The 25,972-nt window shown below is 43.3% G+C and overlaps 1 protein-coding gene and 1 long non-coding RNA gene across 4 annotated transcripts in view; one reads left to right on the forward strand and one right to left on the reverse strand.

Annotated features, from left to right (window-relative positions):
• The window catches only part of LOC149981353 (uncharacterized), a 437,375-nt gene that overhangs the window by 93,416 nt on the left and 317,987 nt on the right, over positions 1-25,972 (forward strand). The window lies entirely within an intron of this gene.
• Positions 18,867-25,779, reverse strand: mecp2 (methyl CpG binding protein 2). 3 transcript variants are annotated; one of them, XM_090185550.1, is made up of 3 exons: positions 25,657-25,779; positions 23,932-24,333; positions 18,867-22,973 (listed from the first exon to the last, which is right to left on the reverse strand). In XM_090185550.1, exons 1-3 carry the CDS (start codon positions 25,686-25,688, stop codon positions 21,218-21,220), a joined length of 2,190 nt encoding a protein of 729 aa, XP_090041676.1. In that variant the 5' UTR covers positions 25,689-25,779; the 3' UTR covers positions 18,867-21,217. The 3 variants fall into 3 exon arrangements, with proteins under 3 accessions (XP_090041676.1, XP_090041677.1, XP_036844970.1); XM_090185551.1 differs by having other exon boundaries at positions 23,932-24,330; positions 25,657-25,751; XM_036989075.2 differs by having other exon boundaries at positions 23,932-25,550; positions 25,657-25,751.

Consider the following 25,972-nt stretch of genomic DNA (forward strand, 5'->3'; position numbering starts at 1 on the left):
TGGCCATGTTCTGTTATAATCTCCACCCGGCACAGCCAGAAGAGGACTGGCCACCTCACATAGCCTGGTTCCTCTCTAGGTTTGTTCCTAGGTTTTGGCCTTTCTAGGGAGTTTTTCCGAGCCACCGTGCTTCTACACCTGCATTGCTTGCTGTTTGGGGTTTTAGGCTGGGTTTCTGTACGGCACTTTGAGATATCAGCTGATGTACGAAGGGCTATATAAATACATTTGATTTGATGAGTCTATGGATTATTGAGGAGGTTTGTGGAAGGAATGGTGAGGAGAAAGGAGAGGAGGATACATTGAGAGTGGATGAGGCTTTCAGACTGGTATGGATGTCTTGAAGCACCTGGACCACCTAGGAGTCATGGATGTGACAAACTGGGACATGTGTCACATCCCAGTGCAAACCAGGGTTGGGATCAATTCCATTTAAATTCCAGTCAATTTAGGAAGTACACTGAAATTCCAATTGGAATTTGGTTTACTTTTTGAATTGACTGGAATTGATCACAATGAGGGGTGTGAATGTTAAAATGTTTAAATTAAATGGGGATCTTAACATTATGAAAAACCCCTAACAACGCTGGATCCTTCTGAGAATCCGTAGGCGAGCCTTCAATTTCTTCTTGCTAACGTGCAATCGTTAGAAAATAAAATTGATGACCAACTATTATGATTATACTACCAACTGGACATTAAAAACCGTAACATCTTATGTTTCACCGAGACATAACGAAGAGCACCGGAAGAACAGAGAAGCTACGTCTGGTAAGACGAGGGGTGGGGGGTGTGTGTCTTTTTGTCAATAACAGCTGGTGCGCGATGTCTAATATTAAAGAAGTCTTGAGGTATTGCTCGCCTGAGGTAGAGTACCTTATGATAAGCTGTAGACCACACTATCTACCAAGAGAGTTCTCATCTGTATTATTCGTAGCCGTCTATGTACCACCACAAACCGATGCTGGAACTAAGACCGCTCTCAACCAACTCTATAAGGCCGTAAGCAAACAAGAAAATGCTCATCCAGAAGTGGCGCTCCTAGTGGCCGGGGACTTTAATGCAGGCAAACATAAATCCGTTTTACCTTATTTCTACCAGCATGTGCAACCAGAGAAAAAATATCCTAGACCACCTTTACTCCACACACAGAGATGCATACAAAGCTCTCCCTCGCCCTCCATTTGGCAAATCTGACCATAATTCTATCCTCCTGATTCCTGCTTACAAGCAAAAACTAAAGCAGGAAGTACCAGTGACTCTCTCAATAAGGAATTGGTCAGATGAAGCGGATGCTACACTACAGGACGGTTTTGCTAACACAGACTGGAATATGTTCTGGGATTCATCCAATGGCATTGAGGAATACACCACCTCAGTCATCGGCTTCATCAATAAGTGCACCGATGACGTCCTCCCCACGGTGACTGTACGTACATATCCCAACCAGAAGCCATGGATTACAGGCAACATCTGCATTGAGCTAAAGGATCGAGCTGCCGCTTTCAAGGAACGGGAGACTAATCCAAACGCTTGTAAGAAATCCCGCTATGCCCTCAGATAAACCATCAAACAAGCAAAGCGTCAATACAGGATTAAGATTGAATCCTACTACACTGGCTCTGACGCTCGTCAGATGTGGCAGGGCTTGAAAACTATTACAGACTACAAAGGGAAACCTAGACACAAGCTGCCCAGTGAAGCGAGCCTACCAGACGAGCTAAATGCCTTTTATGCTCGCTCCGAGGCAAGCAACACTGAAGCATGCACGAGATCACCAGATGTTCTGGATGACTGTGTGATAACGCTCTCGGTAGCCGATGTAAGCAAGACCTTTAAACAGGTCAACATTCACAAAGTCGCTGGGCCAGACGGATTACCAGGACGTGTACTCAAAGCATGCGCGGACCAACTGTCAAGTGTCTTCACTGACATTTTCAACCTCTCCCTGACCGAGTCTGTAATACCTACATGTTTCAAGCAGACTACCATAGTCCCTGTGCCCAAGGAAGTGAAGGTAATCTGCCTAAATGATTACCGCCCGTGGCACTCATGACGTTAGCAATGAAGTGCTTTGAAAGGCTGATCATGGCTCACATCAACAGCATCCTCCTGGACACCTCAGACCCACTCCAATTCGCATACCGCCCCAACAGATCCACAGATGACGCAGTCTCAATCGCACTCCACACCGCCTTTTCTCACCTGGACAAAAGGAACACCTATGTGAGAATGCTGTTCATTGACTACAGCTCAGCATTCAACACCATAGTGCCCACAAAGCTCGTCACTGAGCTAAGGACTCTGGGACTAAACACCCCCCTCTGCAACTGGATCCTGGACTTCCTGACGGGCCGCTCCCAGGTGGTGAGGGTAGGCAACAACACGTCTGCCACGCTGATCCTTAACACTGGTGACCCTCAGGGGTGTGTCCGAAGTCTCCTCCACCATCATTAAGTTTGCTGACGACACAACAGTGGTAGGCCTAATCACTGACAACAATGAGATGGCCTATAGGGAGGAGGTCAGAGAACTGGCAGTGTGGTGCCAGGATAACAACCTCTCCCTCAATGTGAGCAAGACAAAGGAGCTGATCGTGGACTACAGAGGGTGGGCCAAACAGGCCCCCATTAACATCAACAGGGCTGTAGTGGAGCGGGTCGAGAGTTTCAAGTTCCTTGGTGTCCACATCACCAACGAACTATCGTGGTCCAAACATATTCAGTCGTGAAGAGGGCACGACAAAACCATTTCCCCTTCAGGAGACAGATTTAGCATGGGTCCCCAGATCCTCAAAAGGTTCTACAGCTGCACCATCGAGAGCATCCTGACCGGTTGCATCACTGCCTGGTATGGCAACTGCTCGGCATCTGATCGTAAGGTGCTACAAAGGGTAGTGTGAACGGCCCAATACATCACTGGGGCCAAGCTTCCTTCCATCCAGGACCTATATAATAGGCGGTGTCAGGGGAAAGCCCATAAAATTGTCAGAGACTCCAGTCACCCAAGTTCTAGACTGTTTTCTCTGCTACCGCACAGCAAGCGGTACCAGAGCGCCAAGTTTAGGACCAAAATGCTCCTTAACAGCTTCTACCCCCAAGCCATAAGACTGCTGAACAATTCATAAAAATTGCCACCGGACAATTTACATTGATCCCCCACCTGTACACTGCTGCTACTCGCTGTTTGTTTGTTACCTATGCATTAATTTTTTTTAAAATGATGCAAGCGTGTGTGTTGTCGTTCTTTTGCTTGTAGAATATCATAGCCTATTCATTGATGATACGCCCTGCTTTACTGAAGTTCAGAGACATTTCAAGGCAAGATATTGCAAAATACAGAATTCCATTGTGACATACAGCTTTAGATTGCTGATGGATAGGCCTAGTGCACGGTTCTGACTCTGTCTGCCTGGTTGCCGATCTGCTCGCTATGATGGTTTGTTTTGTCGGAAGTATACTGCAACTAATCACTCTCCTCCTCCATTCCAAAAATACCTAGGGGACGATTCCTACCACCAAAAAAGCAATGTCCTTCTCAGACTTTTCCCAAATGTTTTGTATTTTACATTGTTTATGTGTCAGAATTTTGAAATCACAAACAGTAAAGTATTTAGAGCCTTTAACCCCCTCCATACCTATTCACAACTTAACCCGCAAAGACAATGCGCTGTTGCCAACTCCTCAGTAAGGAAAGTAGCTATTGATTGTCCTAAAAGTCGCTAAATGACGTCATCGCCCAATTTGCATAATTGGCCATGTGCATGTAATTGTGATGGATGCTGTAGGAGAGAAGAATAACGTTGTGGGAGAGACAAAAAAGTGAGTAAAAAACACCCTAAATATGAACTTTCTTCTGTCGATTCAAGTTTTTTTTAAATGTCACAATTCCAACCTTCCTCCTTTATCCGGGCTTGCGACCGGCAAAAGTGACCCAAAAGAGACACTGGTGGAGTTACTGAGTTAAAAAAAAAAAATGTTTGTTTTGTTTTTAGTTTTTTACATTTACATCTCGCCCTGAATGTAAGCCAGGGCGGGATCAGCCAACGCGGCTTCCCGCATGTTCAATTCATTTGCAGTCTGGACGCGGAGGGGTGAACATCTCCTGCTCTGACTGCAGCTGGGAGGGACTGCAGCGCGAGGCCTGGGCCGCCTGTGAGTGCTCTGGCACGAGGATGGGGCCCACGCCAGCACCCGCTGCTCGTTGAGAAGAGTAAGAAGGATACGTGCTTTCACGTCAGAGTCAACAAAAGTCTCCAATAACACCAGAAAAAGTCGCTAGATTTGTCGCTAAATATAGCGACTAAGTTGCTAAGTTGGCAACACTGTGTAGGACGTTGGTACCCAGCCAGGCTATAATGTGTCTCTTCTCACTGAATGACAAATGGATGAATGGGCGATTAATTGTGCACGTTACTTCACAATAACATGTAAATGAGGCCCTAATGAATGATAAGGCGGGTGAAGAGGTTGATTTCATTTAAAACAACAGTGTAAAGGTGAGTTTGTATTCAATCATTTTACAGTGCGGTTTGCGGGATGATGTCATTCTCTTAAACTTTTTACTTTTGAAAAAGATGCTGTTTTTTTATTTTCTTTTGGAAAAGTTTTATTGACACAATTCCTTTAAAAACAGCTCATACATTTTTTACATCATTGATACACATAAAAACGCACTGAGGCATAAAACACAGCATTTGAAAGTTACATTTAAATTTGTTAAAAAGTACATGTTGTTAAAACCAATGAAAACAACCATGAATAAAAGTACTTTCCTTGTAAAAACATCAAATCTGTAAAAGCCATTTAAAATGTGTACTAATGATCTAACAAAGGTAAAACATTTTTAAGACATGAAAAACATGTTAAAAAGCCACTTTGTTAAAAGGCTGTCTTCGGTCCCTTGTACAGGAGCGGGTTGAGTCTTTATCAAGCTCACCTCATCCTGCTCTTCTGAATATGGGACTGTTTTATTTACTCTAACACTATTACGAAAACTATACCGAAACTAATTTCACACATAATAAGAGTAGTGCTGAGCGATTAACCAAAATTATTATTTTTCGCGTTTTAAACAACTAATTGACTTACATTGATTCAAATATTTGAATTTAATTTCATTCATTTTTCTTCTGTGTGATTATTGAGCACCTACCTTCTCAAGAGATGAATCAGATCCAGCCTGAACTGTGCGATGTAGTAGGGAGTTGTAGTTTCTCAAGAGATAAATCAGATCCAGCCTGAACTGTGATGTAGTAGGGAGTTGTAGTTTCTCTAGATATAAATCAGATCCAGCCTGAACTGTGCGATGTAGTAGGGAGTTGTAGTTTCTCAAGAGATGAATCAGATCCAGCCTGAACTGTGCGATGTAATAGGGAGTTGTAGTTTCTCTAGATATAAATCAGATCCAGCCTGAACTGTGCAATGTAGTAGGGAGTTGTAGTTTCTCAAGAGATGAATCAGATCCAGCCTGAACTGTGCGATGTAATAGGGAGTTGTAGTTTCTCTAGATATAAATCAGATCCAGCCTGAACTGTGCGATGTAGTAGGGAGTTGTAGTTTCTCTAGGCTTAAATCAGATCCAGCCTGAACTGTGTGATGTAGTAGCGAGTTGTAGTTTCTCTAGACATAAGTCAGACCCAGCCTGAACTGTGTGATGTAGTAGGGAGTTGTAGATTCTCTAGACATAAATCAGATCCAGCGTGAACTGTGCGATGTAGTAGGGAGTTGTAGTTTCTCTAGACATAAATCAGACCCAGCCTGAACTGTGCGATGTAGTAGGGAGTTGTAGTTTCTCTAGACATAAATCAGATCCAGCCTGAACTGTGCAATGTAGTAGGGAGTTGTAGTTTCTCTAAAGATAAATCAGATTCAGCCTGAACTGTGCGATGTTGTAGGGAGTTGTAGTTTCTCTAGATATAAATCAGATCCAGCCTGAACTGTGCGATGTAGTAGGGAGTTGTAGTTTCTCTAGATATAAATCAGATCCAGCCTGAACTGTGCGATGTTGTAGGGAATTGAAGTTTCTCTAGGCATAGATCAGATCCAGCCTGAACAGTGATGTAGTAGGGAGTTGTAGTTTCTCTAAACATAAATCAGATCCAGCCTGAACTGTGCGATGTAGTAGGGAGTTGTAGTTTCTCTAGACATAAATCAGATCCAGCCTGAACTGTGCGATGTAGTAGGGAGTTGTAGTATCTCTAGACATAAATCAGACCCAGCCTGAACTGTGCGATGTAATAGGGAGTTGTAGTTTCTCTAGACATAAATCAGATCCAGCTTGGACTGTGCGATGTAGTAGGGAGTTGTAGTTTCCAACAGGCCAATATTCTCCATGTTTAGCACATAAAACATGGTAATTAACTAAAATGATGATAATCCATTGCCGGTGGCGATTATAGGATGCAACACAACACTAAACAATACATTAACTACCCTATAACGGTGACAAACGGTGCCCACAAACTGTCCCAACAGCAGAGTCCCAACACCCACTGCTACACCTGGCTATCAGCGGAGCCTTGTCTGGCAGCTAAACAGTTCATTCAGCCTCATTTACTGGCTTTTTAAAAAAAATAGCTGATATGGCTGACTTGCTTAAACAAATGTGGTTTCTACTGACAATTGAGATGTACAAACTACGGCATAAGGAGATGACAAGCTGATAAGAGGCAATCCGTAATTTCGATTAAGACATTAATGAGCGAGCTAGGAAGGACGTAGTCAATATAACTATTTGTTCAGCACTTTTGAAATATACAGCAACAGAATTCAGAACATGGGCCGTTCTTACATTGTTCCCCCTGTACACCAAGTCAGAAACGTAGGATAAATAAAGGGGGCATATAAGCAGACAATGAAAACTCTTACAATATTCGATGATTACATTTCTCAAAAAACAGGTTATAGGCTACATGTGAACCACTGAGTCAGAACAGTAGGCAAAATTAAGAGGTGAAAATAGACCAAATTATTATGGTGAGGCAAATAGGATGCTAAAACAACATACACTTAGTATTACTTTCTTAGCTACAGTATAAATATCTCCCTGGCAAATTACATAATTTATGCAGCAAAATATAAGACATTGTTGGACTCACCTTGTTGTGATATTCTCACTTGAACAGGAAGATGGCACAGCAGTCCTTCGTGGGCAAATGTTTGTCATCAAACAAAGAGAAAGAGGCCGGATTTACAATTCTATACATTGTTAATAAAAAATGATTAACTGGAATTAATCAATCAACATAATAGTGATAATGTGAGTATATTTGATAAAAGGCCTACAGTTGCAAAGGCATGCATGAATCAAGCTCAGCCCTGTGAGTTCTATTGTCTATCAGTTGTTGTCTATGTGTCTGGGTAGAGGAAATCCCCCTCCTAATCTAGTCTAAATATAATTTATATGAACCAATATAAGGTAGCTGCAGTTTGACAGGGTTTTCATCCTCGCAGGGCCAGGAGTTCTTTTTAAACCATGTGACCTAATTAGGAAAAACTGGTCGCATCATAGTCCATATCAAACCTTTTTACAACTGATTAATCACTGTCATACATAAGGCCCAGAGTTTTCCTAGTTAGGTTAACATATAAGGAAAAACTCCAGGCCCCAGGGGGTAAATATTGCCCCACCACTCTGGGACCTATGTGTAACGGATGTGAAACGGCTAGCTTAGTTAGCGGTGGTGCGCGCTAAATAGCGTTTCAATCGATGACGTCACTTGCTCTGAGACCTTGAAGTAGTGGTTTCCCCTTTGCTCTGCAAGGGCCGCGGCTTTTGTGGAGCGATGGGTAACGATGCTTCGTGGGTGACTGTTGTTGATGTGTGCAGAGGGTCCCTGGTTCGCGCCCGGGTATGGGCGAGGGGACGGTCTAAAGTTATACTGTTACATTGGTGCCGTGACCCGGATCACTGGTTGCTGCGGAAAAGGAGGAGGTCAAAAGGGGGGGTGAGTGTAACGGATGTGAAACGGCTAGCTTAGTTAGCGGTGCGCGCTAAATAGCGTTTCAATCGGTCTGCTTGCAGTTGTCAGTTACCCTCAGGTATGTGGGACGATCAGGGTTTTTACTCAGGAACGTTTCTTGGGATATTTTTGATGTGTCAAGTGAGCGAGATGCGCAGTCTGTGTTTGACTTTAAGAATTTTGAGACGTCTTGAGTTTTACTTCGTAGAGAAACTCGTTGTCCAAACCTACGATGGCGCAGCTGTCATGGAATGTCTCTGCTGTTAGTATTTACAGCTGAGTCCCCCACCTGTTCAGTGATTAAGAGGTGATGAATACTCCACTCCACTGCCATTGTCAACTCTACCCCCTGACATGAACTGAAACCATGTCTCATGTGCCCGCTCATCCACTGGCACATTGAATGTTACCTCTACCAATCACTGTGAGAACCACTATCAATGTTCTCTCACTACTGCATGTAGAGTCCATCACAAACACAATCACATTATTACACATCAGTGATTTTACTCCTTGCTTGGACTAACTCATTTTGATCTCTTTTGTCTCACTGTGTTGTTTTTATTGTCTTTTGTCTAATCAGTCAAATCAAATCAAATTGTATTGGTCACATACACATGGTTATCAGATGTTAATGGTCACATACACATGGTTATCAGATGCTAATGGTCACATTCACATGGTTAGCAGATGTTAATGGTCACATACACATGGTTATCAGATGTTAATGGTCACATACACATGGTTAGCAGATGTTAATGGTCACATACACATGGTTAGCAGATGTTAATGGTCACATACACATGGTTAGCAGATGTTAATGGTCACATACACATGGTTAGCAGATGTTAATGCGAGTGTAGCGAAATGCTTGTGCTTCTAGTTCCGACAATGCAGTAATAACCAACGAGTAATCTAACCTAACAATTCCAAAACTACTACCTTATACACACAAGTGTAAAGGGATAAAGAATATGTACATAAAGATATATGAATGAGTGATGGTACAGAACGGCATAGGCAAGATGGAGTAGATGGTATTGAGTGCAGTATATCCTGTCCTGCACTGGTCAAGCCTCTGAACACCTCAACAGTCCTCCGGATCCCTTGGTCAAGTTCCTTGTACAAGAAGAGCTCAAATAAGCAAAGAGAAACAACAGTCCATCATTACTTTAAGACTTGAAGGTCAGGAACTTTTAACGTTTCTTCAAGTGCAGTCGCAAAAACCATCAAGCGCTATGATGAAACGGTCTCTCGTGAGGACCGCCTGTAACGAGTGCGTTGAGAGTCAGGAAACAAGTTCAGGGAGTGAGTGTTTTAATAAATAAACAAAACAATAAACACGAACCACAAAACAACACACCAACATGGAACAGAGTCAATAACACCTGAGGAAAGAGCCAAGGGGAGGGACCGACACAGACAAGATAATCAAGGAGGTGATGGAGACCAGGTGAGTGACAGATATAGGGAAGATAATCAAGGAGGTGATGGAGTCCAGGTGAGTGACAGATATAGGGAAGATAATCAAGGAGGTGATGGAGTCCAGGTGAGTGACAGATATAGGGAAGATAATCAAGGAGGTGATGGAGTCCAGGTGAGTGACAGATATAGGGAAGATAATCAAGGAGGTGATGGAGTCCAGGTGAGTGACAGATATAGGGAAGATAATCAAGGAGGTGATGGAGTCCAGGTGAGTGACAGATATAGGGAAGATAATCAAGGAGGTGATGGAGTCCAGGTGAGTGACAGATATAGGGAAGATAATCAAGGAGGTGATGGAGTCCAGGTGAGTGACAGATATAGGGAAGATAATCAAGGAGGTGATGGAGACCAGGTATAGGGAAGATAATAAAGGAGGTGATGGAGTCCAGGTGAGTGACAGATATAGGGAAGATAATCAAGGAGGTGATGGAGTCCAGGTGAGTGTCATGAAGCGCAGGTGTGCGAGACAGCTCTTTGGAAGCTCTCACCATCACGTTGTCACTATCTTTCTGTCCTACAGTGCTCATCATCGATGAGTCGTGAAATCTTAAGCTTGTTCTAGGCTGTCTTTTACACACTATTTGTACACTTATTTCACAGAGCTCTGAAATCTCTTCAACCTCTTTCCATAGTTCTCAATAGTAACCCTCACTTCTGTAGTCCTGTAATGTGTCTGTAAGGGCACCTACTAGATCCACAGCCCTTCCTGTAATGTGTCTGTAAGGGCACCTACTAGATCCACAGCCCTTCCTGTAATGTGTCTGTAAGGGCACCTACTAGATCCACAGCCCTTCCTGTAATGTGTCTGTAAGGGCACCTACTAGATCCACAGCCCTTCCTGTAATGTGTCTGTAAGGACACCTACTAGATCCACAGCCCTTGCTAGGTCAAGAGAGCTTGATTGGAGCATGTCAGAAAGACATTTGGTATCACCAAGCACTTTACAGAAGGTAACCAAAAGCCCTATGAAATGTAAATCTGAGAAAGAAGGCCCCTTGCCTCCACTGATCTATCACCACTATTTTCAAGTGTGATATCCTGTAGCACTCTCAGTACTGCTGGAAGCCTGTCCCTCAGATTACGGCATGCCATGTATCTGCATTCCCACCTTACATCCGTAAGTCTCCGTAGTTCCCTGGGCTGCTGCTGCGGATTCAGCTCTTTCTGAACTGCAAGACACTTGAGATGAACGTACAAATCAGAGTTATAGTCTCTGCAGGAGAGCAAAAAAAAAGGTGAACTGCCTCAGGCACGGATTGTACAGCATCGACAAGAACCACATTCAAACAAATGTGCATGACAGTGCACATAAATTGCAAATCTTGCACTGTTCTTAATCTGTGCAGACACCCCAGAATGCTTTCTGCTCATGACGGATGTACCGATTATTTCTGTAGTCCAGACCATGTTTTTCCAAGGCAATTAATTATCATTTTTGCGAGACCTGCTACATCTAAGCTTTCAGCTGACCGAAAGTGCAAAAAGTTTTTGTGGATGGGCCCCGTTGTAATAGTACCTCACAACTAAAAACATTTTTTTCCTTTAAATCTTTGGTTTCATCTGCAATTACACTAAACTTATTTAACGTTGTACCATCTCAGCTAAGCCCTCAAGAACTGCGTTCTAGATTTGGTGGCTTGTGTACTTAGCATTGCCACATGCTTTCATCCTTTTCTCTGTGAGAGGGTCAGGCGTGACTATTTCTCCTGTAACCAGATAGCTCTGTCTAATTGTAACCATGTACCTGTAACAAGATAGCTCAGATGTTTAATATTGAAATATTGAAAGCAAAAAAAACACACCAACAGTAGATGTACCGGTATCAAATTAAGATGTTTATTACAAAACAAGAAAACACTTCCCAAAGAGAAAACAGAAATCCACTTTGGGTTTCAAATTTTTTTTATAAAATAAAAATGACAGTTCACCCATCCTGACCCATCCAGTTCACCCATCCTGACCCATCCAGTTCACCCATCCTGACCCATCCAGTTCACCCATCCCGACCCATCCAGTTCACCCATCCTGACCCAACCTGACCCATCCAGTTCACCCATCCTGACCCATCCAGTTCACCCATCCCGACCCATCCAGTTCACCCATCCCGAGCCATCCAGTTCACCCATCCTGACCCATCCAGTTCACCCATCCTGACCCATCCAGTTCACCCATCCTGACCCATCCAGTTCACCCATCCTGACCCATCCAGTTCACCCATCCTGACCCATCCAGTTCACCCATCCTGACCCATCCAGTTCACCGATCCTGACCCATCCAGTTCACCCATCCTGACCCATCCAGTTCACCCATCCTGACCCATCCAGTTCACCCATCCTGACCCATCCAGTTCACCCATCCTGACCCATCCAGTTCACACTCATAATTCCTGAAAAATACAAAATAAAAAGTACAACATTTACCAATACATGAGCAAAGTAGAGTTGTGTGAACATTCTATAGCTAGCTAGACTGCCACATACTTATTCAAATTGGCGTGCCAAGGTTAAACAGTAACACGTTCAGTTTACCATTACTTTCACCAATAAACAGGCTATGTTCCATGAAACTAGCTAGACCCATTCAGGCTGTAAACATTCAGGTAGAAACTCACGTTGCATAGCATGAATATTAAAATCAGATTAACGCAGATAAAACAAAACAGACGTGACAAATCAGAAGAACTAGAAGGAGAGAAATGTTGCGACCAGCACCGCTGTGGAAAATGGGAATGTAGGCTACAGTGTTACTAACGTTAGCTATAGCGAGTGGCAGTGCATAGTGCAGTGGCAAGAGGGCCAACTATGGCCAGTAGAATGAACGTTAGTCAAACCCTTTGCTTGTGGCATATCTCCTGCCTTGTTCGCCACTGACATAAATGCCTGGTATTGTCATCTGCACAAATAGGGCTCTACCCGTACAGAGCACATGCCCCTTTGCCCATCCAGTGTTTTTACACTCAGTGTTCAATAGAGGCATTTTGTATGTTATGAATTTCGAGCTGTGAATTATGAAAATAAAACATTTTAAGGTCTGTGCACGGCCCTGGTCATCAGACCCTATAACGCCTCGATCACCCCTACATTGTCATTGCGCTTAATGGTACGCGGCATCATCTGGATACGTGTGCAACAAAAGTTCAACATTCCCCTTCTGCTACCATTTCTGTCAAGCCGTCTGCACATACAGGTTGACAAATCCAACGTGTGCAACACACAGAACGTACTGCAACGCAAACGCAGCGTTTCATTAGAAATGAATGTACTTCTGGTGTACCCAAAACGCAACAACACTGTCGGTGTGATCGAGGCGTAACAGTTTGAACACAATACCTGTTGTTTACAAGTAGCTAACTAACTAGGTCAATATAAAAGTTGTAGCTCAACAGCAAGCAAGTCACCATGTAGCTAACGTTACTGTTAAAACTGTTGTAACTTCTAGTCCTACCAAAGGACCTAGCTAGCTAAAAGGCACCATATGTTTTCAAAGATGTAACGTTACCATGAAATAGTAGTGATCATTTTAAGTAGAACAAAAAACGACTTATATTTGATCACCACCGCAGAAGCTTCGCTATTCGCCATCTTCCAAGTTGTTTTTGTTGTTTACGTGAAGATATCTAACGTTAGCTGTCAAAACTAGCAGCCCTCTCTCTCTTCTAATGATGCATACATGCATTTTGGCTATGAAATCCCCCGAAGTGTGCAGCGAATTCTACGAGATGAAATGCCGACATGAGTAGGTCTATAACATCCTGACATTTAAATCTTACTCGATCAACAACAAACATGCACACACTATAAAACATTCAATGTTGGCATACGACAATGCATCATTCGCGATTGCGCTGTTTCCCGGTATTGGTTGATTTCAGTAGCTCCTCCCCTTATCTAATGATCAGCTGCTGTCAAAACCCAAATGAGTATGACATCCGGCCATTTAAAGTGTCAAAACCCCAAATTAGTATGACATCCGGCCATTTAAAGTGTCAAAACCCCAAATTAGTATGACATCCGGCCATTTAAAGTATACACCATTTCCGAAATGACACATATTATTAAACTGTCTTTTTTTCACATGCTCAAACGACCTGCTATTTAGGATGCAAATATGTGTATGTAGTATGGGTATTTGGATACAAACCTCTGCCTCGAAATCTTTGGGGTTCTCAAATTAATGTCTCCCAAATGAATGAACAAACAAAGAATGTTTACACACAAGACGCCGTAGATATATGTTGTTTACTAGTATGTTTGTTACATAGGAGCAAAATCAAACAAACAAATTACGTTACTACAAAAGTTGACACAAACTATGCTTTTTCAGTTTCAGGAAGGCAGAGACATGGCCTGGAAATGGCATAACAATAATACAATATAACCCTTGACACCATGAACGTGGGATTGTTTTAATTAAAACAGTTTTGCTAACGTTTAGGACTACCCATCCCCTTTTGCATTACTAGTTGAAACTAAATGGACAAATATCAAAAATAAAATGACTAATTCAGACAAAGGTAAAAAATCCATAGAAAAGGGTGATGAGTGTCCTAATAGGGAACATACTTCATAAAGTGCAGATATTAAATTTTTGTATTCCATACACTGGCCATGATTTAAATATTATTTCATAAAAAGACATGGTTGGAAGGAATAAGGCAGGCTAATGATCACCAATTATTTGTGAATAATAATAATAATAATAATAATAACAAAAATAAATGTTAACCCCCCCCCAAAAAAAAGTGCTAAAACAACATACGAAAAAACAAAACCTCTTAAATTGTCACAAGGTCTTATGACATATTCGTTATTGCCTGTTTATAGTCCTCAGTTCCTCTAAACACAATTTGTTTAAATGAAAAATAAAAAGCAATGCAAATTATCAAACTAATAAAATATTTGATATATCTTATACACTCAAAGCGTAGGACAGCAACAAGAGGCAAATACAGGACTTGGAATAAAAAAAAACAAACACATCGACCACAGTATAAATTCTAGTACTTCAACTTCAAGGCACAAGACTATGTTAAATAGACAGTTAACTTCTCCAACAGTGGATTTTTGAATTTGTATCAAAGTCTGTTTTTTCATTTTGACCTGAATTGGCATTCAATAAATAACTTGGGTGTAGTTGAGCTTAACGCTATGCATCATGCAGTCTTACAAATGTTACCTAGTACACCTTCAAAGGCGTGGGGGAGAAATGTTAAGCAGTTTAATAAGTTGAATAATGAAGTAAAAATGTAAATTCACTGTTTTCTTAATGCGCTAGGCTATTGCTTTTTAAAAAGCAGTGATTTTGGTGGAAGAGACAAGAGAGTTCTAAACAGCATTGTCAAAGCTACCATGTCTGAAATGGTTCAATCGAACATCTGGAGCAGAGATACGTAATACACATCTCCCATCACCGAAAGAAACACAAAGTTCCCCCCCCCCCCCCTCTTCATATATATAACAACTGAAATTGTTATTTAGTTCTTCTTAACCACATGCTAACACATCAAACACCTGTCTAGCTGTGTCCATGAAATTACATTCTACATCGATGGATATTTCTTTCATTAAATCAAATAGAGAAAAAAAATGAAGGGATTTATAAATTTGAATGTAAAATGGTCATTGAACAAGACACAAGCATACATCACAATCCACTACAGGTTACATACTGAATGAGGGTTGAGTCAAAACAGACAATCTGATTGAAGTGTAATAACCATCTGTTATTAACACGTTATTCACATGTTGTGACCCGCTAACGTGTTATTATTACCTTTTATTCGAAAGTATTACCTTTTATTCGAAATGACCTGTTATTCACATGCTATGACCTGGTATTAACTTCCAACTGATTTAAGGAAATGCTAGATCCTCGTTGTGAAATTGTAGCCGGGTCCCAGATCCGGTTGAGCCACGTTGCCAAGTCCAATGGTGGTTCAAGTTGGCAAGACAGCACAAACAGATCTGGGACCAGGCTAGTGAATTGTCCAAGTCATCCACTGCTTTCCTTTGGCCTTTTAGTTTAGTTTTATTGGGATAAAATATCGTTATGTTAATCAAAGGCCACAAAATATACTGTACATGCATGTCATGTAAATCCACCAAAGCAAGGCACTATCCCAGGCCATCAATGTTGTTCCTATGGAGACAGAGATTCATTCACTTTCCTCGAGTCCACACTTATCACAAATGAGAGGATTTCAGGACATACAGTACCAGTCAAAAGTTTGGACACACCTACTCATTCAAAGGTTTTTCCTTTATTAAAAAAAAACAAACAATTTTGACATTGTATAATAATAGTGAAGACATCCAAACTATGAAATAACACATATGGAATCATGTAGTAACCAAAAAAAAAGTGTTAAGCAAATCAAAATCTATTTTATATCTGAGATTCTTCAAAGTAGCCACCCTTTGCCGTGACAGCTTTGCACAATCTTGGCATTCTCTCAACCAGCTTCATGGAGGTAGTCACCTGGAATGCATTTCAATTAACAGGTGTGCCTTGTCAAAAGTGAACTTGTGGAATTCCTTTCCTTCTTAATGCGTTTGAGCCAATCAGTTGTGTTGTGACAAGGTAGGGGTGGTATACAGAAGATAGTCCTATTTGGTAAAAGACCAAGTCCATATTATGGCAAGAACAGCTCAAATAAGCAAAGAGAAACGACAGTTCATCATTACTTTAAGACATGAAGGTCAGTCAATTTGGAACATTTCAAGAACTTTGAAAGTTTCTTCAAGTGCAGTCGCAAAAACCATCAAGCGCTATGATGGAACTGTCTCTCATGAGGATCACCACAGGAAAGGAAGACCCAGAATTACCTCTGCTGCAGAGGATAAGTTCATTAGAGTTACTAGCCTCAGAAATTGCAGCCCAAATAAATGCTTCACAGAGTTCAAGTAACAGGCACATCAACATCAACTGTTCAGAAGAGACCATGTGAATCAGGCCTTCATGGTCGAATTGCTGCAAAGAAACACAAGCAATGGACATTAGACCGGTGGAAATCTGTCTTTTGGTCTGATGAGTCCAAAATTGAGAGTTTTGGTTACAACCGCCGTGTCTTTGTGAAACGCAGAGTAAGTGAACAGATGATCCCCACATGTGTATTTCCCACCATGGAGGACGAGCTGTGATGGTGCTTTGCTGGTGACAATGTCTGTGATTTATTTAGAATTCAAGGCACACAACCAGCATGGCTACCAGAGTATTCTGTAGCGATATGCCATCCCATCTGGTTGGCTCTTAGTGGGACTATCATTTGTTTTTCAACAGCACAATGACCCAACACACCTCCAGGCTGTGTGAGGGCTATTTGACAAAGAAGGAGAGTGATGGAGTGCTGCATCAGTTTTGAGATGAGTTAGACCGCAGAGTGAAGGAAAAGCAGCCAGCAAGTGCTCATCATAATGTGGGAAATGCATTCCAGGTGAAGCTGGTTGATAGAATTCCAAGAGTGTGCAAAGCTGTCATCAAGGCAAAGGGTGGCTACTTTGAAGATCAAATATAAAATATAATTTAAATTTGTTTAACACTTTGTTGGTTACTACATGATTCCATGTGTTATTTCATAGTTTTGATGTCTTCACTACTATTATACAATGTAGAAAATAGTAAAAAACATAAAACTCTTGAATGAGTAGGTGTCAACTTTTGACTGGTACTGTAGGTAACCAATGGGTACATTTTTCCCCATCTTACTTTTGATATTTACTTCCACTAATTTCTGCTTCATTAATGACGCAAACGTGAAAATGGCAAACGCAATATGTATATTTTGCCTTCAAACTGTGGTGTAACTGACTGACCCGTATCCTCCTCTAGCCTCCACCTCCAGGTTTCTGGACCAGGGGAGACATATTACTGAAGACCCGAGTCAGACCCTGCTATTGTTAAACCCCTTTCACACTACTGAGCCCGGCTGAGCCGACACAAACTGCACTGGCCTGGCCTAGTTACACATCCACCATGTCATTGTTGCTGGAACTGTGCTGAAAAGAACCCTATCAGAGCCAGCACAGTACAGCTTAGTTATATGTAAAGGGCATTTGAATAGAATAGGCGCTACGACTGATAATCTAGAGAGAGAGAGAGCGAGAGAGAGAGACAGTGGTACTTGGGGTCACTCAGGGGGAGAAATGTCACAACTTGTACCAGAACATCCAGCTGTAAAAAATTAATAAAAATGCAGACGGTGTGATCACGTCAGGGTTCTGATCAACTGGCCTAGCTGTTGTGAATCTGAAGACATTCCATAGCCCTTTGTGAGAGATTATCATCAGTTATACACCTGCCTAGTCACTAGGGGAAGGGAAGAGGGGGAATATATGGAGGACAGAAAATGGGCCACATCCAAACTATTGTCTACACTTGACATTTTATTGAGGAGGACAAGCCACAGGGTGTATACATTGGTCTGAATCTCTGGTCGATTATAGGACATATTCTCAATGCAAGGTGGGAGACCGGAGTCATCCGATCTAGAAGGAGAAAATTCTAGTGCAGATAAAAAAAATAAAAAATAAATGTTGTCTGTTTTTTCTGGTGTTGTGCCAAAACTGATTACTACCCCGTTTAAGCAAACTACTTTAACAGGCCTGCTCTACTGTAACAGCCACATACTGCCAACAACATGACAAGAGTATTACAGGTTTAACATATTGGTGCATTAAAAGTAAATGAGAATATAGCTACTATCGTATTATGTTACATTTTTAAAAAAAAAGTCACTAACAAATAGATCTCTCGTGCAAGGACACGTTTTTTTTTAAAAAGTTAGTCTTTTAAACAATGTTAATTCTAGATAGGGGCGTTACATTGATGGAAGTACTTGTGCAAGAGGGATTGAGCGTAGGCTAGAATTCATTCAAACATTTGTTCTTGAGTCAGAAGAAAAAGTGTATGGTTTTATCTAATGTAATTAGCAAGACATTGTTCAATGGGCTGGGGGGGGGGGGGGGGGGGGGGGGGGGAGGGGGGATTGACAAAACAGATTTCATTCTTGTTGTAATCAAAACACGCTTGCTATGTTTGCGCAGTGATTCTGGTTTCTGGTCACTGCAGATTTGATTGAACTCCAAAACATACATTTGAAATCTGATGACTATGTCACTGGCAACACCAGTGACAAGAGTAGTCGTCCCGTCCCGTCCCGTCCCCCCCCCCCACGCCATATCTTTTGACTACCCACCTGTGAGTTTAAACTAAAGAAAACCCACGAGTCTAACACCAAGATTCATGAAGTCACGGATAAATAGGCTAGTCCTGTTGCATGCAGAAAGGAGTCTGGGTGATGATATAAGTCCTACGTCAAAGCTGGAGACAGACACATTCCTGGTCAAAACAATACATCTTCTAATTTAAAATAATTCTTAAAACAGAATTATATATATATATATATATATAAATTCATGACATGTTTTTTTTTTTTTTTTTTTTTCAAACAGAAAAACAAATTTCTTCAGTGGGGTTGGGTTTTTTTTATGTTATTTTGTAAATAATTTTAATATCAGAAACCTTCTGATAGGTATTGACAAAATACAGGACTGGGGTCCAGAAATCTATGGCGCGTCCATAATCATGTCTTGGGTCCTGTTGTGCTTTTTTTAGCTTCCTATCCGACTCTGGGAAACAGTTCCATTTAGGAGTGATTGGGTAAAATTGTCCATTTTACTGGCTAATTCATGTTACTGGGGAAAACGTATAGGTTTAAATGAATCCTGTTATTTTCTGTGGGACGACACAACTTCCAAAACATCAGTAGAATTTGAATTCTTAAAGCCTTGAAAGACGATTCAACTTGTTTTTCAGTAGAGGTCATCAAACTGCTGGCAACACCTAGTCACTTGGCGAACAATGTGAGCCACCACACATCATTGGTGTATCTAGGCCTCTAAAACCCTGGGGTTTCATCACCTCAACCATTCAGATAGGAAGTTATGTCTGCATCAAGAGGTTTCCATTTCAAAGCTTCTGTCTTCCGTCCCAAATGGCACCCCCTTCCCTTTGTAGTACACTACTTTAGGTGGCCCACAGGGCTCTGGTAAAGATTACTGCACTATACAGGGAACAGGGTGACATTTGGGATAATTGGAGAAGGTCTATACTCAGCCCTATTGCTGGTCCATCAACATCCTATATACTCTGCCCTATTGCTGCCTGGGCCCCATTAACATCCTATATTCTCAGCCCTATTGCTGCCTGAGCCACATCCTATATACTCAGCCCTATTGCTGCCTGGGCCACATCCTATATACTCAGCCCTATTGCTGCCTGGGCCACATCCTATATACTCAGCCCTATTGCTGCCTGGGCCCCATTAACATCCTATATACTCAGCCCTATTGCTGCCTGGGCCCCATCAACATCCTATATACTCAGCCCTATTGCTGCCTGGGCCACATCCTATATACTCAGCCCTATTGCTGCCTGGGCCACATCCTATATACTCAGCCCTATTGCTGCCTGGGCCCCATCAACATCCTATATACTCAGCCCTATTGCTGCCTGGGCCACATCAACATCCTATATACTCAGCCCTATTGCTGCCTGAGCCACATCCTATATACTCAGCCCTATTGCTGCCTGGGCCACATCCTATATACTCAGCCCTATTGCTGCCTGGGCCACATCAACATCCTATATACTCAGCCCTATTGCTGCCTGGGCCACATCAACATCCTATATACTCAGCCCTATTGCTGCCTGGGCCACATTAACATTCTAACTTAATCATAATCTCTCTGATCATCAAGTACCTCTTGTCTCTGTGTGAAGTGGAAGAGAAAAAAAACCTCCAGCCTGCTTGGGGAGAATACTTGTCTCTCCCTGTGTAGGGAATAGGCTGCTGTTTCAGACGGAGACTACTGTATATAGAAGGAGATGATCGACATCACACACACGCACACACACACACACACACACACAGAGAAGACTTGGCATCTACATAATATAGGCCAACGAGGAAAACATATGTCACCTAAATTAATATGCTGACTGTGGAGCAAGGACTGGAAACACAACTGTGTCCCAAATGATTCCCTATTCAGTGCACTACTTCCAGCCCACTACTTCAGACCAGGGCCCATAAGGTTCTGGTCAAAAGCATCTTATTATTAGGGAATAGGGTGCCCTATGGGACTGGACGCTGAGCGTACTGCAGTAAACAGAGGATGCTACAACAGAAGAAGAAGAAGCAGTGGAAGCTGTGTATGTGCGTTGTGCCGCTTCTAGCCACAACGCAGGAAAAGACCACCTGTGAGCGAACTACAGACAGGACACATGCCTTTTTTTTTCAAATTTTATATACGCTATCTTAAAACCACAGTGAAGAACTGAATGATTGAGGTTCATGAGTCATCATCGTGGTTACCATGGTTTCCGTCTGATGATGACACCGGAAGTGCAGGTCCTTCACTTCCTGTGAGATTTTAAGCAAAGGCTTCTGGGTCGGGTTGGACGGGTCGAATGACAACAGGTTTTAAAAGAGCAAAACAGAGAACAAGACAATGACCAAACAAAGAAAGAAATAATAATAATAATAATAATAATAATAAGTTCATTTATCAGGAAGCAATCTGTTGTGGGTTGACCATTAAGCTGCGCTACCCGTCAATAAACAGATGAACAGCCCAACCCACAGAAAGAACAATCAACCAACAGCTGCCTTGTGTTTCCATGTACACGTCCTTTTCTGTTGTCTTATAAAACCCACTGCTCCTCTACACGGCTCCTTTTCTCCTTACAGACAGGGGTCCTACCATACAGTCAACTAACCCTTTCAGTGACCGGTGTCCGAGACTCGACCGTCTCCTCTCGGCTAGGTCTGGGCACAGCAGAGACCGTCTCCTCCCGGCTAGGTCTGGGCACAGCAGAGACCGTCTCCTCCCGGCTGGGCCTGGGCACAGCAGAGACCGTCTCCTCCCGGCTAGGTCTGGGCACAGCAGAGACCGTCTCCTCCCGGCTGGGTCTGGGCACAGCAGAGACCGTCTCCTCCCGGCTAGGTCTGGGCACAGCAGAGACCGTCTCCTCCCGGCTGGGTCTGGGCACAGCAGAGACGGTCTCCTCTCTGCTGGGCCTTGGTACTGCTGAGGAGGGTACAATGTCTCTCAAATCCCTCCCTACCACTGTCCCCGCTGCCTCGTCTGCTCGATTTCTGTTACCTCTGGTGTCACTCGTTCCCACTACTACCACCGCAGCCGAGCTGACCTCTCCCCTCTCTCCTCTGGTCGTGGTTTGGCCCTCTGGCCTGCTGCTGGCCCGGCAGGGTCCCCTAGAGGTGCTCAGGTCCTGGGGCTTGTTCTGTTGGAGGGCCCCTGGCCCCACCGAGGACCTGGCTGTATGGGAGACCAGCCCCATAGTCAGGCCGGGGAAGTGGTGGTGAGGGGGCCGCTGGGAGGGTTGAGGATGATCCTCCACTACAGAGGAGTGTGTGTGACGGTGACGGTGGTGGTGATGGTGTTTGTGCGGCGTACGCTCCTTTCTCTTGTGGCTGTGGCTCTTTGGAGTAGTGATACCACTGCTGCCTCCGCTGGGCCACCTTTCAGACACACCGCTGGTCTCCGTGGTAACCGTTGCTGCCAGGGGACTGTCCTTGTGCTTCCTCCCTGGACTCTTTGGCAGCTTGTGTCCCTGCTCTGTCCCTTCTGTTGCCACCACAGCCAGACCACTCCCTGTTCCCGTCCCGGGTCCTGCCCAACCACCACTCCCAGGTCCTGCCCCAACACCACTCCCTGTTCCCATCCCAGTTCCTGCCCCACCACCACTCCCAGTTCCTGCCCCAACACCACTCCCTGCACCCATCCCTATCATAGTTCCAGCCCCATCACCATTCCCTGTCCCCATCACAGTTCCTGCCCCACCACCACCCCCTGCCCCGAGCAGTGGCGTGGTGATGGCTGGAGTCTCCTTAGTCTCCTCAACAGTTTCTCTGGTCTTGCGTTTCTTGATGGGCAGAGCGGTCTGCTGCACCGGCTTAGCGGAAGAATCCTTCTGAGCTTTCCTCTTGGCTTCTGCGACCATGATAGCAGCCGCTGCGTATGAGGAAGTACTGGAACCCGCCGTACCAGAAACTGCTGACAGCGTCGACCCAGTCACCCCCGACCCTGGCTTACACCCCCGCTTTTTCAGAGCAGTCTGCGGTGGTATCTCCGCTTTCCTTTTCCGTCCCGGGCGCTTCTTGGTGACTACGACCAGCTCCGATGTCTGCCCAGCTGTCTCGGATGCCTTGGACGCTCCAAACGGCATCTTAACCAGGAGCTTCCCAGGACTCTTCTCCACCACACGCTTCATCGCCACACCCTCCGTAGCCGGGCGTAGCTTTCCACTCCCCTTCGGCCGGCCCCTGCCCCTCCCCGACGGTTTCACCACTTTGGGTTTCTTCGGGGGTCTCTTCTCGCGGCGGGAGGGGCTGCCACGCCCGGTTACGGTGAAGTCGAAGTCGTTGGGGTCGGTGGTGGTGTCCCCAACCTTCTGGAAGTAGGCGATCAGTTCCACCTTGGATCGGAAAGCTTTCCCCTCGGGGCTGAAATACAGATCAAACCAAAACATTCTAACTGTAAACAGATATGTTAACGCGCTTTCTGTAAACACAAGTCTGGAATATTTAGTGTGTATACGACGGAGATTAAATGTTCATCCCTCCGGAGATCGACTAAAGTGAGTGTCCTTGGAATAAAGAGTGGGTGGGCGTCTGGGCGAGTAGGAACCAATATTATATACAGTACCAGTCAAACGTTTGGGACACAGCTACTCATTCAAGGGTTTTACTCTATTTTCTACATTGTAGAATAATAGTGAAGACATCAAAACTATGAAATAACACATATGGAATTATGTAGTAACCAAAAAAAAATATATATATTATATATATATATATTTGAGATTCTTCAAAGTAGCCACCGTTTGCCATGATGACAGCTTTGTAGAAAATATATATATATATATTTTTTAAACCTTGAATGAGTAGGTGTGTCAACTTTTGACTGGTGCTGTATGTATATATGTATATATGTATGTATGTGTATATGCATGTATAAATTGAAGTGTTTCCCTAAACCTGAAAACAGTCCCGTGAAACACTCTTTATACAGTCCAGTCACATTAACAATATCAAAAGGGGGATGAAACTGTTACTTTCAGGGAAGGATTTTATGTCACCCCTAAAGGAGATCAGGCTGTAACACATGTAGTATTATCATATGAAATCATTTCTGTTAGGGGAATAACCTGTGTGCAAATGTAATCTGTTTGCTGTATTTGTTTTGTGTGTGATACCTGTGATCGTTTTTTTTGTTGATCTCGTTGTAGTTTCTTAAATCATTGTACCTAAAACTGTGTGTGTAAACATGTATACGCAGGGCCCGGCTGTTAAAAGAGACCCTGGTCTCAGTCTGTGTTCCTTGTTGAAATAAAAAGGTAGAATAATAAAATGGTTTTAAGAGACACTATGTGATAAGGCTCTCTTATCACAGCCTACTCACTTCATCAAGTAGACGTCAAACTTCCCAGCGGACCGCCCAGACTTGCGTTGTTTGAGTTTACGTGTCCAGCCCTGGGGTAGAGAGGGGTCGTCGTAGAGCGGACCTCGGTCCCTGATGATGGACCTCCTCTGTTTGGGCGAAGGAGAGGACTCAGAGAGACCCGAGGCCTCGCCAGCTGCAGCGACCATGGGCTCCGAGGGCCCCGCCTCAGCATCCGCTAGCTGGAGCTGGTCCTGGTCTGAACAGGGCTGCTGGGCTGGAGGAGGAGGAGGAGGGGAGGATGAAGACTCCAGCATCTCCTTCTCCACATCCCTCCTCACCTTCTTGGGCTTGCTGTGTGTCTTAGGGTCCTTGTCGTTGGAGCTCTGATTCTGGTTGACGTCCTCCCTCTTCTCCTCACTGCTGTGGAAGACAACATTAGTCATGAGTGGGAAGAGGCAGAGCAGAGGCATGATCTCATCTTAGGCTATCAGATCAGAATATGGAGAATGGCTATCTTTGGCTGATAAGACATTTGAAACAAGAGTTAAAAGTCCCAGATAAGTTTTCAAACCTCAGCTTGCTCCCCCCCCAACCTACATTAATTCACAAATGTGTAGTAAAAACATCACTTTGGGGATTGTTGTTGTTGTTGTTGTTGTTGTTATGTTTCTTCCCATAGTGAAACATATATTACATGACTAGAAGTTTGGAAAATGCACCTGGACTGGCCTGATAAACCTACTGGCTGAGGAGCTAGTCTAAACCAAGCCCAATATCAGGCACATAGAATGAAGCAGCCAGCCAGGGAAGACACTGGGGCAAGAGATACATATGGTTGAAATGTTATGAACTGCACATGGTCCACACACACACACACACGCCCCTTATCATGATCTACACAGCAACACTTATTGAAATGCATATAAACAATAGTTACCATACATTTGTTTTGTTATTCAAATGGTCCCATCTAGAATATTTCATTACCAGACGTCAGTGTATAAAAAATAAAAAATACAGGGAGATATTTTTTGACGGTATATCACTGTACTTTTCTACCACGGCACTCAGTCCTTCATGCAATAAAAACAACACTTTGATTGCTTCGTTACACGAGTAGTAGTTATTCTAGAAAATGGGCCAACTCATGTCAGCTAGTTCCAGCGTTTAGCTAGATGATAGCAGTCGTCACAACCAGAAACCTAGCTAGGATATTTTCTCTGTACAAAAAAAATAAATAAATAAATGCATTATCATAACAAACGCAGCAATGATGTGGCTACTTTGTTGCCACATTACCATGTCAAATGGCAAGGTATGTAACCAGCTGACGCTACAATGTATCCAGCTACAGCTATTTAGCCAGCCCGTTAGCAGCATGCCAAATTGGTTACGAGGGTGGAGGATGCGGACAAATCTATTTTGACAGTTAATATCTTAACACATCTACTGCTCTGTTTTCAGTGAGGTCAGAAAATGACACACCCACACACACCCCCCACAACCACATACGTTAGCTAACTGAGAATTTCTTCGCTCAGCCATGATCTTGTAAAGTAAGGGAAATACTTAGCTATAACTTGGTGACGTATTCAGAACGCTTCTTTCAGTAAGCTACCCTGCTGACCAGTTCAGAACTAAAACACACCACAGTACTTTAGTTAAATACAGCAATACATTTTACAAGACCTGCAGTCATATAACTCGACATTTAAATGGTGAATACATGTAATTCACACTTACAGTTTCTCCTCTCCGCTCTCTACGGCGGCCATTTTTATTTAAATAAATAATTTGATAAAAATGTCTCCAAACATCTCATGGGTACCTCTCTGAACCCCGCCCCCTGCCTCAATTCCACTGCCGTCGATGGCGTAATCACGCGAGATCCGTGGGAACACTTTCATAAGACCCATCGCATGAGCGCTTGGATCTCGCGAGAGAAGTTGTCTTACGCTGTAAATATGTAAATGATTGTGAACTCTGAGCTGAGGCTACTATCTCCATCTGCAGAAAATACACATGACACACATAATCGCAGAGCAAGGCTGAATGTACT

The sequence above is a fragment of the Oncorhynchus mykiss genome, chromosome 9, assembly GCF_057628025.1.
Source record: "Oncorhynchus mykiss isolate SJ-2025 chromosome 9, ASM5762802v1, whole genome shotgun sequence".
In the NCBI taxonomy this organism is placed as follows: domain Eukaryota; kingdom Metazoa; phylum Chordata; class Actinopteri; order Salmoniformes; family Salmonidae; genus Oncorhynchus; species Oncorhynchus mykiss.